The sequence below is a fragment of the Cupressus sempervirens genome, chromosome 11, assembly GCF_028749045.1.
Source record: "Cupressus sempervirens isolate cs-2001-9-10 chromosome 11, ASM2874904v1, whole genome shotgun sequence".
In the NCBI taxonomy this organism is placed as follows: Eukaryota; Viridiplantae; Streptophyta; class Pinopsida; order Cupressales; family Cupressaceae; genus Cupressus; species Cupressus sempervirens.
This window is the reverse complement of record NC_143128.1, coordinates 855,624,551-855,643,195: the sequence shown is the minus strand read 5'-3', so window position 1 is coordinate 855,643,195 and position 18,645 is coordinate 855,624,551. Positions and strand designations below refer to the sequence as shown.

Sequence of the window (18,645 nt, the reverse complement as noted above, 5' to 3'; positions counted from 1 at the left end):
TCAAGGTTGGTACAAAGAATGTTTTAAGTAGAAATGGATTATTTACAGTTCAATCGAGTTCAATATTGGCTTTATTATTGCATCACTATCCAAGATTGGTTATTGTAACATCAAATTATAAGATGAATAACCTGTTGTCTAAAAAATTTACAAGTATTGGACATAACTTGTTCTACTATCTTCTTCATCCCATTGGAGCACAGTGAGATAAAATAGCAGCCATTTGATGCTCTCTTTGCAGAGGCAATTAGTCACAATGTAGACATGTCTCTATTAACAAAAGGAATGTACAACCATTTAGCTATCAAATTAGCCCACCAACCCAATAGGACAGGAATATAAGGTCCAAGGTTGGAAATTCAAATGCACTTATTTGGTAAGGGAAAGCTTTAGGATTATTGTTTCAACTTTGCGCCAGCATTGAGTGGAAATACTTATATTGCATTTTTTTCTCTATCAAGCAAATAAATTACACTAAACAACTGAGAGCAGTAAAATCAGGTGAGGATTCATCAGTTTGCTGTTTGTAGACTGGTGAATATTAACCAGTCAGATATTTATCTGCAGCAACACATGAACTTAACAAGTGAAATTGCACTCATGTGAACCTGGAGCTCGAGAAAATCACAGGAATTAAATTTCAAACTAACGAAAAAAGCCAGGAAACAATTTTAATTGTGCAAAAAATATTTCTCTGCAGTGATGTAACACATCAAAAATAATTAAGAAAGCTCTTAAAATGAGCTTGGCAACAAATATGCCGACTGTCAAAAAAAGAAATGAAATTTTGGTACATTTTGAAACTGAACAGGCATCCAAGGGAAGAAGAATAGACTTCCCTAACTCTGCAAAACAATCTGGAAACCAACTCCACAGATTTAAGAACTTATTCACAACTACGTGCTGCATCTTCTGCTTAACGCTTTCTGTCTTACTAGACATCAAGCTTAGCATGTATTGATTCCATCCTTACAATCCTTTGTCAAGTTATAAAATGTTTCCACACGAGTCTTTGCCCTATAGAAGACTTCAGTGTCTACTGCCACTCTCATGTAACCATCGAATTCAACAGATTGGCCTTTGTTTAAAAGAGTAGTCTCATTATACCATTCACTGTCCTTTTTCCACAAGTCTTTATAATCATCCAAGAGGGAAACCTTGTAATGGGATCTTAGCTTGTCAAAGTAGTGATAATCTGGCTCATTGGTAGCAATATACAAATTCCTCTGCTCGTGAATAAGATTAGTGAGCTTGCCCAAAATTGATTCAGGGGATGTATCCTGATCTAGATTAGGCCAAAGTTCTTTCTTCTGAGCTTTCTCACCTCTGACAACATGAACTGCATCAAAATCCCAATCAAGACTTCCACTGATAGCTGATACAATGTTCATCAACCTTTTTGATTTCCATATCAGGTGCCAAGGTCTCTGTAAATACTTCTCTGCCCGTCCTTCACATACTCGATACCAATAATTGTCTGGCTCTGGTGCATCAAATTGCCTCCAAATTATCACACTTTTGTCTTTCTTCAATTGCCTTGGGCTGATCTTGTAGTCATCCACATTTCTGACCGGAATTCTATCATTCTTGTGTTCTCTGTCCCATTTTTTCCATTCTTTGAGAAACTGCTCCTCCTCAACAACAGATGTGCTCTCCTTCAAATGCTCAAAATCAAAGTAATATCTAAAGTCCTTTCCCTCCTCATCCTTGCCACTGGAGGTGTACTTTGAAGAGAGGCACATACTAAGATCCATAACAAATGTTCTGTTAAGATATTGAGCCTCTCCAAGTGCACAGAGTAAACTCCACAGGTATTGATTCATCTCCTTGCAGTAGTCTCCTCCACGAGAATAGTATAAGTATTTTCCTTTCCTGAAACTAGACTCAGATGTGGGTAGAGGGACTGCATCATTTATGACTTCATCCGTAACCAGAACAGATGGCACAGTGGGATCATTAATGTTGCCAATATTAACTTGTGGAGATGTCTTGTTTACCACTTGAGGATCCTTTCTTACCTTTGGTGGCCGAGCATTTACTCCTGAGTGCCACCGGCCAGCATCTGTGACCTTGTAATCACAATTCAGATCAAAACCTATAGTAAATCTTCTGAAATCCCTATATTTTCTCCATGATTTTTCCTTCTTGGATCTGAACCTCCAAGCTACATCACACTCATTTGATTTAGACCCTTGCACTGGTACTTTGTATTCAAAAATGTTAATAGTTCGGAAGATCTTCAAATTAAACTTCTTAATTAGAACTAAAATTCTAGGATCTGCACAGTTTATAGCTTGGTCTGGATCGCATTCTGACATGGGTGGCTGACTAGTAATATTTGCTTCTTCTACTTGGACTGTTTTCAGTGTAACAGCTTTTTCCTCTTTCATGGCTGGAGATGGTGAAAGAGCAATATCTTCACCAGTGCGGACAATGGAGTCATCCTGTTTGAATGTGGCATTCCCCACAGAAGAAAAAAGCTTGGCCATAGCCTTTTGTGATTCAAGCCAAGGATCTGGAGGTTTATAAGTTACAGCAATCCCTGTGAATACCAATACAGCTACCACAAAAAAGACAAAGCATACGTTACTCACAACCTTCAACAGGCTCTGCCCGAACAGGTCCACAGTGCTTACAGGCTTCATCTTGTTGTCCTCTACCTCTGCAAACAATGCACATAAATTTTAACAGACTAATGAAAAAAGCAAGGACGAACAAAAGATAATCCATATCTTTTTCTCATTGTTTAAACTTCACATCAGAAACTAGTAGTAAAAGTCAATTCGAATACATAAAAAAACTAAGCCCATTGCATTTCTTCACAATCTTCCAATGTTTTTATAAAGAAGCAAATTCCATACCATTAACTAGCCTACAAAAGCAGTTTATATATAAATACTAGTTGAACCTGTAATGATTTCCCATAAACCAAACTTCAGATCAAAAATTAAATTAAATTAAATTAAGAAAAAAATAAGAAACTGCACCTACAATTTTCTTCTTATCAACCAAACTTCAGGGCAGAAACTAACTTAGAAAAATCTTTGAATTTGTTAGAATTAGTAAACATTGGTGGTCCTGAATGAACATTTAAATTGGCTCTATTTGGCCTAAAGTTTATCCTTCTAAAATAAATACGGGTTGGCCATACTATAGAGGAATTATTATTGAATTTTAAGTAATTCATTAGTTAAACATTACTTTATTTATTAAAAATCTAACACAATTTCGTGAGAATTTCTAACCATCCCTACATGTGTATGAATTGCAGCCACTCCCCCTTTTAAAGGAACTTGATGTAGGAAAAATATATATCCATTGGCATATCTTCTTTGGAAATGAATGACTATCGCATTCATTATTGCCATATTTGTAAGGCACTTTATGGAAAGGAGAAAAAGGAAATTATATTTGATAGGTTCTTCTATCTGCAATTTGTACAGAGTTAATGGAAATTTGAAATTTTCTGACTTCGAAAGATAGTTTGTGGGGTTTTTAACCAAAAGGTTTTCCCCAAATTAATGTATTGAGTACCACATCAATTCTTCTTCTGCAACTGTTTTTGCAGATTTGTTTACATCATACTATTAATATTACCCGTTATTAATTATAATGACTTAATCCTGAAGTTCATAATATCCTAACAGAAAACACATCACAAATATAAAATATAATGATTTTGCCATAAAGTGTGCACCAAAATAAAACAAACCAAAAATATCAGTTGAATGAATGAATGAATGTGATTTCAATGACATCCACAAGACCACAGTAGTCTATGGGACCAGCAGAACACGCTAAACAGATTCCATATTATGTTTGAACACTGGATATTTACAGAAGCCGGACCTATTATGGTTTTCCCACTAACTGAAATTCAGATCAGGAACTAAAAGACAGCAGTCTGACAGAAAAGCTGAAACCGTGTGTTTTCGTGATTGTTAGCCTTTTTGTGTCAAATTGAGAAGCATTGTCATGCAACAAAGTTACAGACACTTCTGTCAAGTTAATCCAAGTTGTAAAATGATAGTGATACATGTTCTCAATGCTAGTTATTGTCTTCATCCATCTTTGAGGTGTCATTATCGATTGGATTCATGTGGAAGGTATGCCAGTTTGAAGAACCATCCTTCATTTCCTAGGAGCAGTCATGCAGTGTGACAAAATCATAAAAACAGTTCAATTTAAAGTTTATAAGGGCTGGATTGAAATTATTTTATAAGGTTGTTTCTGGGTTCACGACACAGTGGAAGCAGTTCTCTAGTCAAAATTCTGCACTTTATGAGAGATTAAATTATCAAGTTTTCAACACAATTTGCACCTTGCAGAAACAACTAAATTAAGAGTTCTGCTAAATTCCAAAATAAAAATGGTTTAATGGCAAGTTTTATAGCATTATTATAAACAATATGGCAAGTTGTCCAGTCAAAACTCCTTTTTGTTTTGAGAGATATTAAAACTTAAATTTTTATCAGGCAGGTTGTAGAAATGATTAAATCAGAAGCTTTATAGAAGCTGAACAACTATGGAAGTTAACGTAATTATTACCTATGTGCAGCTAAGTTTCAGGGAAAAATACACCTCCAATCATTAGTTATAAAATTTATCATTTTTCGCATTGAGCTGCACAAATTACTGTTATCGTCAAGTTTATATAAGTTTCTAGATCTTGTTTTAGATGTTGAAGCTTTCACAGGGTTACAAAACCCCTTGCAAGTTCTAAAATTGTTAAGACAACACATGAGGCCGAACTTGAAACTTTGTTTGAAGTAATAAATTACGAGTTTAATGCCTAAAGGTTGTAAAAAGAGACAACTCACAACCTGAAAGTTAGTTGATGGTAGTGAGTGGTGCTTAAAACAAAGCTGGTGATTTGCCAAAACAATAATTACCTATTGTAACTACTTAAAGAAGCTGAGCACAATGGATCCATTGAAAAGGATTTATTAACTGTCAAATAAATGCATTTGGCAGGTGTAATGCCAAATTCCACAACCTCTCTGAATTTACCCTCAACCCACACCAAGATTGGAGCCATTGAACAAGTGCTTTCCCAGGAAGTTGCCTCATGCTAGAAATAACAACTCACTAGGCCTGAAAACAAACTTCAACTCATATTCATGCATTTAAAAAGGCTGCAAAAATCTTGGCTCGAGCTCACAAGTCTAGTAGATCTAAAGGAAAAAGAACAAAATTCATTTTGCTTTCCCATTTATTACAAACAGATTGGAGGAGTAGCTGGTGGGGAGATTGGTTTTAGTTTATTTCCATTACAAATGCATGCAAAGTGTGAAAACATAGACAAGACTTGTGAGCTAATTGACGAAGTGCTTCAAGCAAACATGGTTGAATGGGAAGGCAATGCTCGTAGGATACACATAAAATGGATTTGTTGTAAAATTTTAGAAACTCTCAAACAAATGTAGTCGGCTGGTTCAAAGATGAACTCAGCAGACTTCCTGTGCATGGTAAAATTAAAAACTCCGAAAACAGGGCACGGATAAAGAATTGTAGAAAGTAGCTTCTGGTTGAATGCAGTACCAGTAGGTGCCTTGGTAGACATGCATCATGTATGCAAAATGTGCATGAATACACGAAGTACACAAACTGTTTGATAATATGCCTTAAAATATGTAATCTCGTGGAATGCTATGATTGCAGGTTATACACAAAATGGTTTCTGCAAGGATGCTCTCGAACTCTTTGAGCTAATAAAGCACTCCACGAATCCAGAGCATACACTAACCAACAGTTGGCAGGTTTTGTGAGGTTTAGATTGAGATCTACCTGGTTTGCCTTGTAGAGCATTTTACCTAAAAACCAGATGTTACATTCTTTCTTTGTGAGCTTTTAAAATAACTGTAATAACCACTTCAAGTAAAGTGTGATATTAGACAGCTAAGTGATTTTCTTTTATTGGAATTAATAAATTATGATTGTAATGATTTAAATTTACATATGTGGAATTTTGGTAAAGAATTATAATGGATTTCATTATGGATCCAGGATGATCAGTGTCAATTATAATTTATATTTTATAAATGATTTATATTTATAGTTTTTGCAATGATGATGGCAATTAATCCTTCCTTGTCAGCAGATGTAAGAAAAACTCATCCTGCAAGTGGGGGCAGAGTATTATCAGAGTGAGGGGATGTGGAGACATGGTGAAGGTCGAGAATGCCATCCGAGCAGGAACCAGTCTGGGCAGGGTGTTGCCTTAGATATGTCTAGACGGTTGTCCTTCTCTTTTGGCGTTATAATTAATTTAAATGCATTGGACCATCCTTGTCAATTTTAAACAAGGTGATCTTTTCATTATATTCATATAATTGTGTGTAATTATATACATTTAACATATATGTAAACATATATAATGTCTATAGATATAAATAGATGCATACACGTATGCCAACATAAGAATACCAACTATACAACCCATGCAGAGATCCATGTATATAATCATGTTCTACGATGATAATGTGGATGTCTCCACGATGGCTGAGTAATTAAGTACGCAAGTGAGAGATGGTACTAAGTTCCTAGCACATGTACATCTAGTTATACAAATACGCATAAAATAAACACGCGCGCACACACACACATATATATATATGTTATTCCTAGAGCATGTGCATCTTGATGTTATCATGATAATTGTTTTCATTTATCAACTGGAGGAGTACATGAACTTTTGGGCAATGTTTGTACAGGTGGCAAGAGCAACTCCTTTTGCCACTGTGAGCAAGGAGTTAACCCTTGACACCTTCATGCCACTCCTTTTCTTGGAAGTTGGATTCTTTGTGAGCATTCTTTTTGGCTTGGCATTAAGTTTTGCATATGTTTTTGGTGCTAGTTCAGCTTTGGGTATTTGGTACCTTAGCTAGCTTTGAGCATTCATGTTTCATATCTGATAAAGAAGTGCATATCATTCTGGCATTTGCACTTCACCAGTTTGGTAAATGATTTTTTATCACAGGCATAAATCTTTGTCCTTGCCGTTTTCATTATTTGTTGCATTCATAGAATTACTATGAAAAAGAAAAGATCATTCAATCTTATGCATTAGGAATTATTGGAACTCAATGTATTGAAGTGTTGTGATATGCATCGTAAGCATTAAGCTGTTGTCTCAAATCATTAAACTTAAAAAGGTCGGTTCCTGATCAAATCATTACTCTTTTATGGTACATATCACACTTGTCTTGTGTGACCTGTTTCAAGCAACTGATAAAAGCTAAGATGCTGAACTGTCCAGTTCAATAGCCAATTCCGTACGCAGGTACTCCTTGAAATCCCTATGGAATCTTACTAAGAGATTATTAATGTTGTATTTATTTATTTTTCAATTCAAATTGCCATATATTTTAATAGTATCATTATATAATATATAATTGCAGTGTAACACCAGTGGGGGGGACATCAGGACGGGGGGACACTGGGACGAGTTTCCGGGATGGGAAAAAATAGGGCCTCAATTTGGGGATAGCGGTGGGGCCCTTGGGAATGGGGTGGGTGAGGGATGTGCTGCACACTATACATATAGAACATGAAATTAGGTATGAAATGATGTTTCAGTATAACATACCAAATTGAAATACCTGGACATGGAAAAATTACAACACGAACCAGAACCACTGAACATTCAACATACCAACATAGTATACACCCAATATTAACATTCAAATAGAAATCCTAACTATTAGCAAATAGGATTTATATTACTCTTATTAAAATATAAATTAGATCATTATGATAAAGATGATTACAATAAGTAGCATCATGCATGATATAAGTCATGATCAATATCAAAATGAGTACAAAATCATGTCAAAATGTGGTGATTGAAGCCTTTGATAATCCCTCGAGTCAAAGTAATGATCACTGGAACTACTAGACTCCTTACGCTCAAGTTCTGCAAAAGGAAAACCAACCCACACTACATCTCTTTCTGATGCAATCTCATCCTCATCAATATGAGACAAATCCTCTGGTTCTACATCCCATTGTGCTACTGGGCTCTCTTTCTACATGTTTGTCTTGCGATCTATGATATGCAAGACACTATGTACAACTACTAGCTCCTTCGTTCTCTTAGAGATAAGTTTGTTCCTCTTAATAGAGTGGATGTCACACCCAAGCACCTTATTAGAGGTAAGTTTGTTCCTCTTAATAAAGTGGATGAAGCACCGAAGTGGTGCGGCGACGAGTGCAGCTGCGGTGATGCTTGGGCGGTGGTGGGTCTGCTTGGGTGCACCAAGTACCCATCCCGAGGACGTCCCTGCACCGGGTAATCCTAGGTTTTGGACCGGGCGCACATCCCCAGGTTTCACTATATAATTGTTTAATTTATATTTAGTATTTCTTGTTATAATACTAATGTATTACATTGTATATGAAATAATCAATATTACAAATATTTTATTTTCTTAACTTTTTGTTAGGCTGCAAAAATATATATATATCCCCAACTCTTAAAAAAATTATGTCGTATCTGCATACTGTATCCACGTACCCATACCAGTATCCATACCTGATTCGGCAACTTGGTAAAAATCGAACTGTAGTTCACTGTGTAATGCATATAATAGAATGCATCGACTCCATATGATACAGCTTTTCCCTTATTTTTCGAGCACGGATATCATATCTATATTTTTTTGTTATCATCAACGGACTGAAATTGATAAAGTGGATCTAACTTCCTGTCATGAGTAAAAGAATAATATACATAGGAAAAGATTCTTAATTTCCAAACAACCATGGCATGATAGTCGTTCCCTCTTGTGACCCTGCTTAAATATCAATCTGTTTCTGATGAATCTGGTCATAATCTGTAACAGTGATGTCTGATCAAGTTCCATGAGACCTTTTCTACTCCTGCCCTTAAGACTTAACTGATTCAAGTGAAACCTTAAGGTCTGTAATCCCTAGGACATTAAACTACCAACCTGATTAGTCACTTGAGTCATCAAGACAGATTTTGGTCAACCTAGAGGGTGGGTCAATGAATTATGGGAACACGATTGCTTATGGAATTGGACAATAAGACCAATGGGGTTGTGGAAACCTAAATTAAAGAAGTCTTTTTGACTCTTAATGAGTCTGGGGGTGGCATTGATAGCACAAACAAATGTACTTGTACCTTAAAACCTTGGCCAAGGTGGTATCATGCTATGGGTAGTAACCTGTCAATCACTAGAAACAGTAGGGCAATGTCTACTTAGGAAAGTCACCCTAATAGGCGAAGATATCTACAGTTTGGCTGGCTACGACAATTGTGGGTTCTACACCAAGTCTCAGATGGAAAAGAAAGTTGAAGCCATGTCCACATGCCCTTGGAAAGAGCCAGGCCACTTCCGTGTGAAAGTAGTGCTGGAGGCCAATAGGTCACAATCGTAAGATCAAAGGCTGAGTTGGAAAAAACCCTAATGATACTCTTTCACCCTGTGGAGGTCGCAAGTTAAAAGGAAATACAGCAGAGATTGAACCATCAGGTCACAGGTTCTATTAATTATACTTTGATAGTTAATGCATTTGTTTACTTGTCATATCAATTTACGAATATGGTACCATTAGACTCTTTACATGTGAAAGTTGAATGTTACATTTCTTATTGAACTTCCCTTGATGTTAAGTAACATTATAAGTTAATCAGATTCTTGCGAAGTTAGTTGGAAATTCTTTTTTAGTTAGTTGTCCATAGGAAATGGATAGCAGTTATCTCCATTATTTCTGTTAAAGCATATTTTCTTTCCTCACAAGAGAAATTTATTTTCCAATTTTTCCTAAGGCAGTTATAGATAGTATCTTACACCACATGCATAAAGGCAGCTCAAAATCTTGGATTTCAAGTTCTATACAGGAGTGGATCATGACCAATTGTGTTGTAGACTGCCAGTATTAGTCTATCTAAGATGTAATGGTCATGTACACAGGAATGACAAAACTGTTCAGTCAGTTGACACGCTTCACCTTGAATTTCCATTGGTTCCTATCTATGCTAGGGTGCAAGACCTTGGTCATCTTTTAGAACTGAAGGCAGGAGCAACAGATGTTATTCTGGAAGATGCATGGCAAGTTAACAACATTAAATCCCATAAGTTAACAACATGTTCGAACATGATCTTATCTCAATAGAATGCAATGGTTACTAGTTATTTCCAGCAAGTGTTAAGTGGATAATGGAAACAAATAGTTTCATTCCATAAGTCATACACATCACTGTACACCCAGGCTGGAGCATTACACTTACATTCTTCACAGCATTGGTCACATTGAAATCTTAAGGCACATAGAGGAAGTCGAATTTAAATGCCAGTTAACACTAAAGCATTTGTATGCAGGCTCTTGTTGGAAAAGGCTGCTGTAGATAAATTCTTGAGTTAAAATGAGAAGACTCTTCAACAGATGTTCTATTGTCAGATATTTATGCTGCATCATGAAGATGCTTTTTGTTCTTCATGATGGAGGAACCTGTTGTTGACAAGATCAAAAGCTTGTATTTAATGGAAAATGGACATCCAAATTTCCTACATTTGACACCAATGTTGCTGACAAGATGAAAAGCTTGTCTCTAATGGAAAGCAGACATAAAAAGTTCCTACATGTGACACCATGCCTCAAAAGTTTAATTTTGAGATACTTGATAGCCTCTTTCACCAAATACGCATTCTATCATGAAAAGCTTCTCGCCAACCACCTTTGCTTCTGAAAACATCTACTCTCTACAAAAGGAAAGGTGATAAGAGCAGCATGAAAGGAGCTTCCAATGATAACAACAAACACTTCTGAATGGACTCGCCGACATCATGGACGTCATACAGTCTCAGCGTGGTTTCGATAATGTAGAACCTTATTTTAAAAAATTGTGCATTTCTACTAAAAGATAGCATGATACCTCTAAAACCGTATTGTACAGCTTATTCAGACATATTTATCAAATATACAGGGAGTCATGAAAAAGTGAATAATGCATTTGGAGCAGGAACTGGAAGGCATTTATCCACTTTCAAAGCATGGCATAATGGCTCTTAATTCCTCAACATATCAAGTACAGTTGCAATCTATTCATTATAATTTTCTTGAGGCAAATTTGATGATGAGACTATTGTTATTCAATAAGAAATATTAGATCCTTCAATTAAAATAAATAAATCCTAGAAATATCACAAATGCCTAAAATAGGTATTTATTTTTCCAGTTCTATTAAAGGCCAGAAAGAATGTAGTGTCGAGTTAAGGCAATATGTGAAGAGCTCAAAACTAGTCAAAATATGTTGGACAAACTAAAGGAAGAGAATTCTCAGTTGTTACAAGAGAAAAATAGCTTGATTACATGCATATATAATCTCCATGAAGATATCAATTCATGGGCTGATTTAGGGGTGAAACTCTTAAAAAGGCAGGAAAGTATACAGGAGAAGGGAATTAAAAGTAAATTAATGAAAAAGATGATCAGGTATGATGCAGATGTCCAGATCTTGGAGGACTAACAAAACTAAAAATCAATGTTTGGAGGTTGGGACTCACTTGGAAACAATTTGAAGGGCAACTGGGTATAACTATCAGATACAAGTGGTGCAAGCATAATATCTTGTCATTCTAATCTTCAAAAAGAGTGGAATTCCGCTTCTCGAGAATGTCTTTATACAATGGAACCATTGGCAGATGTAATGAAAATCATATCTTCAAATCTTGGTGTGAATGTGCTTAAGTAGTCTATCTATTCTTATGTTGAGATTTTTTAATCCTTCTTTTATCATCATTGGAAATCAAAATATACTTTGTAGTGCAAGTCCCTTTGTAATTTGTTATAACCTCTGAAATCCAAATTGGTATTCATGTTTCTATTGCTACAGTTTTTGTGAATAATTTTTCTTTAGTTTTTCCTTTTTCCTTTTTGTACTTTAGGTAAAAGTAAACAGAAACTTCAAAATCTCCCATCATACAAGGGAGTTGCCCCTTGTTGACGATTGTAGCTGCGATAGAGATCTTTATCTCTAGAAATATGAGTGTTATTATAGTTATGGTTACCTTCAGCTGAAGAGGACATTTATGATAATAGTTGTAATATTAAATATTAAGACATGTGTCATTCGATATGCGTTGAGGTATGGAATTACGAAGAGTTGTATTGATAATGAAGAGTCAAATTTTAAGAAATTCAAGAGACCTTCGGTTGTAATGGGAAGAGTCTCTCTATTTGTTATATATATCGCATCAAGCAAATGGCATTGTACGCTTGAACATTTTATTATCAATAAAGTGATATTTTGTTGTGTGGCTGGGTTTTTCCCTTCAATTTTGGAGGGGTTTTCCCAGGGTATTTTTGTGTCTCTTGTATCTATTTTGGCTATTCCAAGTTGCAATTTATCACTGATTTCTGGGCTACACTCAACATGGTATCAGAGCCTAGTTGCTAACATCAATAAGGCAATTATTTTAGGCCAAATGTGATTGTTATGGTAGCAGTGAGAAAAATTATTCATGTCTCTTTCGATATAGTTTTCCTTTTACCCTCGTCTCCATAATACAACTGGGCTTGACATATGTTTTCATCTGGGATGAAAGGAGCGATCTGATACAAGTCCTGTCTCGCAGGAGATAACTCTAATGGATAGATAAGTTTTATTTTATTTACACTATTTGAATATTGCAATGTATATAAGATTGAAGAGTTTGAATTTTTTTACAGTATAGGAAGAGATTCTCTATCTATGTTGTTCATTTGGTGACGTCTCTGCTCCATATGCTCGTGGTCATAATTTCTTGTATGGTCAGGTCTTCTTTTAATCTGCCAAATGCCAATGATTATTTTATTGTTCTTTTTCTTTAGGATTGTCGTTTTTCTTCTTCTTTGTTCCAGCGTCACTTGAGGACGGGTGTAACTCAAAATTTTGTATAGCTGTCGATCTCTTTTCTAAATGTGATTATTCTTATTGCATGTGACTATTCACTGATGCAGTTCAAGGATTGTCATTTTTTTTCATTTGCTGAGTGAGCTACCTAGTTGCTTGGTGATCAAGAGCAAAGTGCTTGTGCGCATCCTTTTAGGAAGCTCCTTGATTGCCTGTTGTATATTCTTGCCGTCAAATATAGTTTTATTGTTTGTGACTTATCCCTGCTATAAATCTCCCACCATTTATTGGATGTCTTATGGAAGTCATTGGTTTCATTCATGATTCAAGGACGATTCATTTTTACATATTCTTGACATATTCTTTTGGCAGAGAACTCATCATCAACACGGTGACGAGTTAACAGGCAGACAGAGATTGTCAGCGGAGATCAAAAGGAGGGAAAGAGTAATTGCAGAAACATGTTTTCTCAGGGATCGAATCCCCTTTACGCTAACAGGCTCGACAACATCGTGGGATGACCTTGAGCCTTACAAAGCTGCAGGTGAAAAACTTACTTGAATAATCGGATGTAGGGAAGTCATAATGGTAAGCAACTTTCAATGACAGGGAAATGAATTGCTACAGGCATCGGGTGTAGAGATTTGCATCATTCTAAACCCATTACAGGAAATTGTACAACATTCTAAGAGGTCAGATTGTGGTGTAATCCTGATGACAGGATTCATGCGACTGATTGCTTAAGAGTGGGACTCGCCATCAGTGTTGGACAGTGTGCAACCAAGATAAATACCGTAACCTTATATATGATGCATATTGGTAACTTATGCACTCATTGGAGCTTCACGTCAAACTGTGACTTATGGTGAGACCATAAGGTGTTCTACAGAGTATCAAAAAAGGAAGATTAAAGACTTAGTTGTGACATGAACAACCCTGGGTGGTGTAATTGTTGTCATGACTTCTGAGCATTAACAAGTTGTGTCTGGTACAGACTCATATGTTGTTGAGAAGGAACCATACATACCAGCCCAACATTCATATGGAGTTTATAGTGACTGGATACCAGCAAGTACTACCAAAGAAAGGAAACTTTCAAATTAAATGAAATTATTGGGTGAAATAATTTTTTAGTTTGTATATTATACTACAAACAGATAAATATTCTGAGTAAAATCATGGATTTTCTTTTCAATAAGTGTTTAATTTTATGAGTTATTATCTCTCTTAGTTGCAGGATGCATGAGATGAGGATGTAGCCTTGAAAATACATTTTTTAGGGAGATGTTCAGTTTCAGAGGAAGGAATAGTACCATGATCTTACTGCGGTAATCAAAGTAGTTCTTGTATAGTTTACTTACAGATTTCTTTTAACAGTGCTGCAGTATGTATATTTCCTGCAGGTACAGTCAATGCCAATGAAGAATCCAAAGTGCTGCACAGTATATATAATCTCAATGCAAAAATGATAAATATTCCTTCAAGTTCGATGTCTGTACTGCCTTCGATCTGCATACATTAATCAATTTCTATATTTGCAATATTGAGCGGCATACAATATGTATACAAGTCTGGACGGGTACATGAGTGAATGGGCATGTCTCCAAATGGAGACATGACCATTCAGTGATGCACCTGATCGGTGGAATGGTCGCACCCGATGTGATTAGTCATAACAAAACTTAATGACTTTAAGACTTTATCTAAGTCCATTGCAATCGTTTAACAGTCAGTATAAATACAATTATTACTGAAATCATTTCTCAGATAATTCTCAATCATGATATGCATTGTCAGTTATGAATGCTGCAATCACCATAAGTAAATGCAGATTATATTCATGTATGTATACATATCGGTATTCAAATATCGACATGTATATATACATGAGTATATTCTCATATGATCAGCTATATTTTCTAAACCGAAGCTATTTGTTTCAACAGTTCTTGATTGAGAGGGAGTCATTAAGGAATCCCCACCATTCTTATATATGTTATTAATGTTTTTGGTATTGTAAAATTTGAGGCTCTTGATGGAAACAAGTCTCAACTGTGATTTTCCTTGTTGGTCATGAGTTTTTATTCATGTGAAATAAATAATAGTTATAAGGTCAACATGATAACTATTTCACTTATGAGAGATTCACAATAAACATCATGTAGAGAGAGTCCATGTTGTCATCACATTGAGAGGTTTCATGATGCAAGTTGGAGGTCATGTTCAGAAAGTCCATGACTGTATCACATTGAGAGAATCCATGATAAAATGCTGGTTGTAAACCTTACTAACTTGTCATGTTGAGAGAATCCATAACTACATCACATTAAGAAATTCTGTGATGAAAGCTAATTGTGATTCTTGCAGTTATTTCATGTTGAGTGATTCCATGATCATAAATGAGTAAATTGTTCTCTTCTTGTCATGTCGAGAGATTCCCTGAAGAGAGTTCGTGATGAAAGCTGGTTGTGATTCTTGCATGTTTTCATGTTGAGTAATTCCATGGTTATTAATAATGAGTAAATTGTTCTCTTATTGTCATACCAAGATAATCCATGACTACATCACATTGAGAGAGTCTGTGATGAAAGCTAGTTGTGATTCATGCAGGTTTTCATGTTGATTGATTTCATGATTATTAATAATAAGTAAATTGTTCTCTTATTGTCATATTGAGACTAAATCACGTTGAGAGAGTCCGTGATGAAAACTAATTGCGATTCTTGCAGTTTTTCATGTTGAATGATTCCATTAAATATGTTTTTTGAAAATCTATATGATTAGAATTTATCAATGACATTTTGGGTGCAGCCTTTTGTGACTATTTAGCTAAAGATCTCTCTCTCGCTAAGAGGAAGTGCTGAAGATTGTAGCTGCGATAGAGATTTTTATCTCTAGAAATAGGCGCATTATTATCGTTATGGTCACCTTCAGCTGAAGAGGACATTTATGATAATAATTGTAATATTAAATATAAAGATGTGTCATTCGACATGCATTGAGGCAAGGAAATATGAAGAATTGCAATTGATAAATGAAGAGTCATATTTTGGGAAATTCAAGCAACCTTCAGTTGTAATGTGAAGAGTCTCTATATTTGTTATATATATCGCATCAAGCGAAAGGCATTGTACACTTGAATGTTTTATTATCAATAAGTGATATTTTGTTGTGTGGTTGGGTTTTTCACTTCAATTTTGGAAGGGTTTTCCCAGGGTTTTTATTTGTGTCTCTTGTATCTCTTTTGGCTATTCCAAGCTGCAGTTTATCATTCAATTTATGGGCTAAACTTAACGCCCCTCTCAACAAAGAGTAAAGTTGTTAGTCCAGTAATAACTTATTCAACTATTAAAACATTTGTCACTACCAATTAGACAAGTCACATTAGAATCTGTAGTTACAATCTGTTTACCAATTGTGATATTTGAACTTCAAAACCAAAAACAAAATTTCAAAGCATATACTGAAGGTAGTAATGTTTTTTCCTTAAGCTAAGCTTTACCATCTGATTCTAACCCAAGGAAACAGTTTAAATCAATATAATGACTAAACCTATATTGTATTTCCTAACGTTGGTTTGAAGCTATAAAGAAAATACCAAAAATACTTTCCCCACCCCAAAAAAAAATGATAAACTCGTGAGCTAGATTTTGATAGAAGCTAAAAGAATATGGTCTTGCCAATAAAAAAAATTAGAGCTAAAACCAAGACACAACTTGAATTTATATAATAGCTGAAATCTAATGGTTGCCTAATACCATCCAATTCATGGCTAAAGCCTAAAACCAATCCAAGCAATAGTTTGAACAGACGTTAACCAACACCTATAATGCTTTTCTCGTTAATTATGTTGCAGGTCAGAAACTAGACAACATATCAGTTTAAACATAAACAAAAGATAAGCCTGTGATATATTTTTTCATAAACTAAGCTTCCGACGAGACACTTACCCGAGATATCAGTTGTTTAAACCTATAATTTCAGATCAGAAAGTAGCCAAAGACATTAGTTGGAATATAAAGGGAAGCTAACTAAACCTCCTACCGAAAACTTCACCAAAATATCAGCTAGGTCTAAACCTGTAATAGTTTTCACATAAATTAAGCTTCGTAACAGAAGGGAGAAAAAAAAAAGGAAAGAAAACCCCACTAGAAATCGTCTAAAATTTCCTAGCATTATTATTCATAACAAACCAGAAACGTAGACTTGTGTCACTTTCCATTTTTCTTATAGGCTTTACATAACCAGAAAATGTAGTAATGAGAAATTAAAGAGCCCACCTCAAGAAGAATACTGCTCCAGCAAAGATCTCCGGACTCGTGTTGCTCTCTACATTTACTCAAATGAATAAATCTATGAATGCACCTGATCTATAGCACGCATGAGGAACCCATTAAGAAATCAGATCTGAGTTGAAAATCAGAAATTCAGATCAGTGAGATTTCCAAGAGATGGAGAGGGATGGCCAGATTAATGATTCTGAACATATTGTATCACAGGGAAACCAGTGGGTGGGGATTAGGCTTATCCCCCTTCCACTTCCTGTCTTGTGCAGGAATTGTGGGATTCTGGGTCGCTGCTGCAGCACTGATCACAGCGTAGACGACATAGATTTACGCTCCATTTTTTATTTAGTAATTAAAGACTCCCTAGTCGGTGTGGCAGGGAGGTTCATAAAAATGTATTTCACCTAAAGTCTGATGGAATTGACCACTTAACTGAAAGGGTTTCGAAAGCCTTAGCGTGAAGAGCAAAATTCGGTTGAAAATAGTATTACCGATACTTAATGGTTAGAATTTGCAAAATTACTTTATCAGCGGATGGATTGATGAGAAGAACTACCTTGTTGTGAGCATTTCGTTGTACCTTTTCAAGGTGGAGGATATCAAATTAGGAATAAAGACGTTACTCAATAGTCACATTGATGGGCTTAAGCTGAATATTTAAAGTGAGGAGTAAAGATATCTGGATGACCATGCCCTAGTCTAGTGCAAAACAGTAACAATGGAGCTCCAAATCAGCAGAATACCCCTACTTAGAGGCCCTATGGCTTTGCATGCCTCTACACATGCTTTGATATTGGCGGGCTTCCAGATGATGATTTTGCTTGATATGGTGTCCCTCTCTTTCAGTGGGCTCCAGCTCGGTTCCATTTGAAGACAACATTATGTGCCTCCAATAGGCGGACAGGCAGATCCCAGGTACGCCTTTTCCCTTTTTCTTGCATCTAATTTTGCCCCTGTTCAGGCTTCCTTTGTTTCTTCTCCTGGCATTGGTAAGTTTACAACAGTAAAACACCATTAAAAACATATAAACAAGGCACCAGTGGGAATGATATGGTCCTCATGGACGGAACAAACAGGGAAATCACAAATACATCTGCAGAGAGGATACTTGTAAAAGTATCATTGACTGATCAACCTAAGATAAGAGAGGAACAGTCAGAACTTGATGGGTCCACCTTACATAACACAGGATCTGATAGTAACAGGGTGGCAGAGAATCAGATAGTCAGGGCACCCGTAACAGCAGAACAGCAAACTAGTCTGGAAGAAGCTACGAAACACGACATCTCTGGCAATAGTGGCTTGGACCTGACATACGGGGATAGTTTAATGCACAGCAGCATCATCAAGTGGAATCAAGGGAGCTTCCTCATTATTCCAGAACCCTCAGCCAGACACACGAGTTCATTCAATCTTGGAGGGACAAATGGTAATTTATCCACAAACACTTTGAGCTTATCACAAGCCAGCGGACCACTCACAGAAGGCAACTACATTTAT

General features: G+C 35.9%; 1 protein-coding gene across 1 annotated transcript; it reads right to left on the bottom strand.

Moving 5' to 3' along the window:
• Positions 1 to 615: 615 nt before the first annotated feature.
• SUB1 (calcium ion binding protein) lies at positions 616 to 17,517 on the bottom strand. Its single transcript, XM_089808712.1, has 2 exons — positions 17,140 to 17,517; positions 616 to 2,662 (listed from the first exon to the last, which is right to left on the bottom strand). The coding sequence occupies exon 2, from the start codon at positions 2,643 to 2,645 to the stop codon at positions 948 to 950; it is 1,698 nt and encodes a 565-aa protein (XP_089664838.1). The 5' UTR covers positions 2,646 to 2,662; positions 17,140 to 17,517; the 3' UTR covers positions 616 to 947.
• Positions 17,518 to 18,645: the final 1,128 nt, after the last annotated feature.

What these genes read in the sequence shown, in the direction of transcription:
- SUB1 (XM_089808712.1), bottom strand. Translation starts at nt 2,645, where the DNA reads ATGAAGCCTGTAAGCACTGTGGACCTGTTCGGGCAGAGCCTGTTGAAG.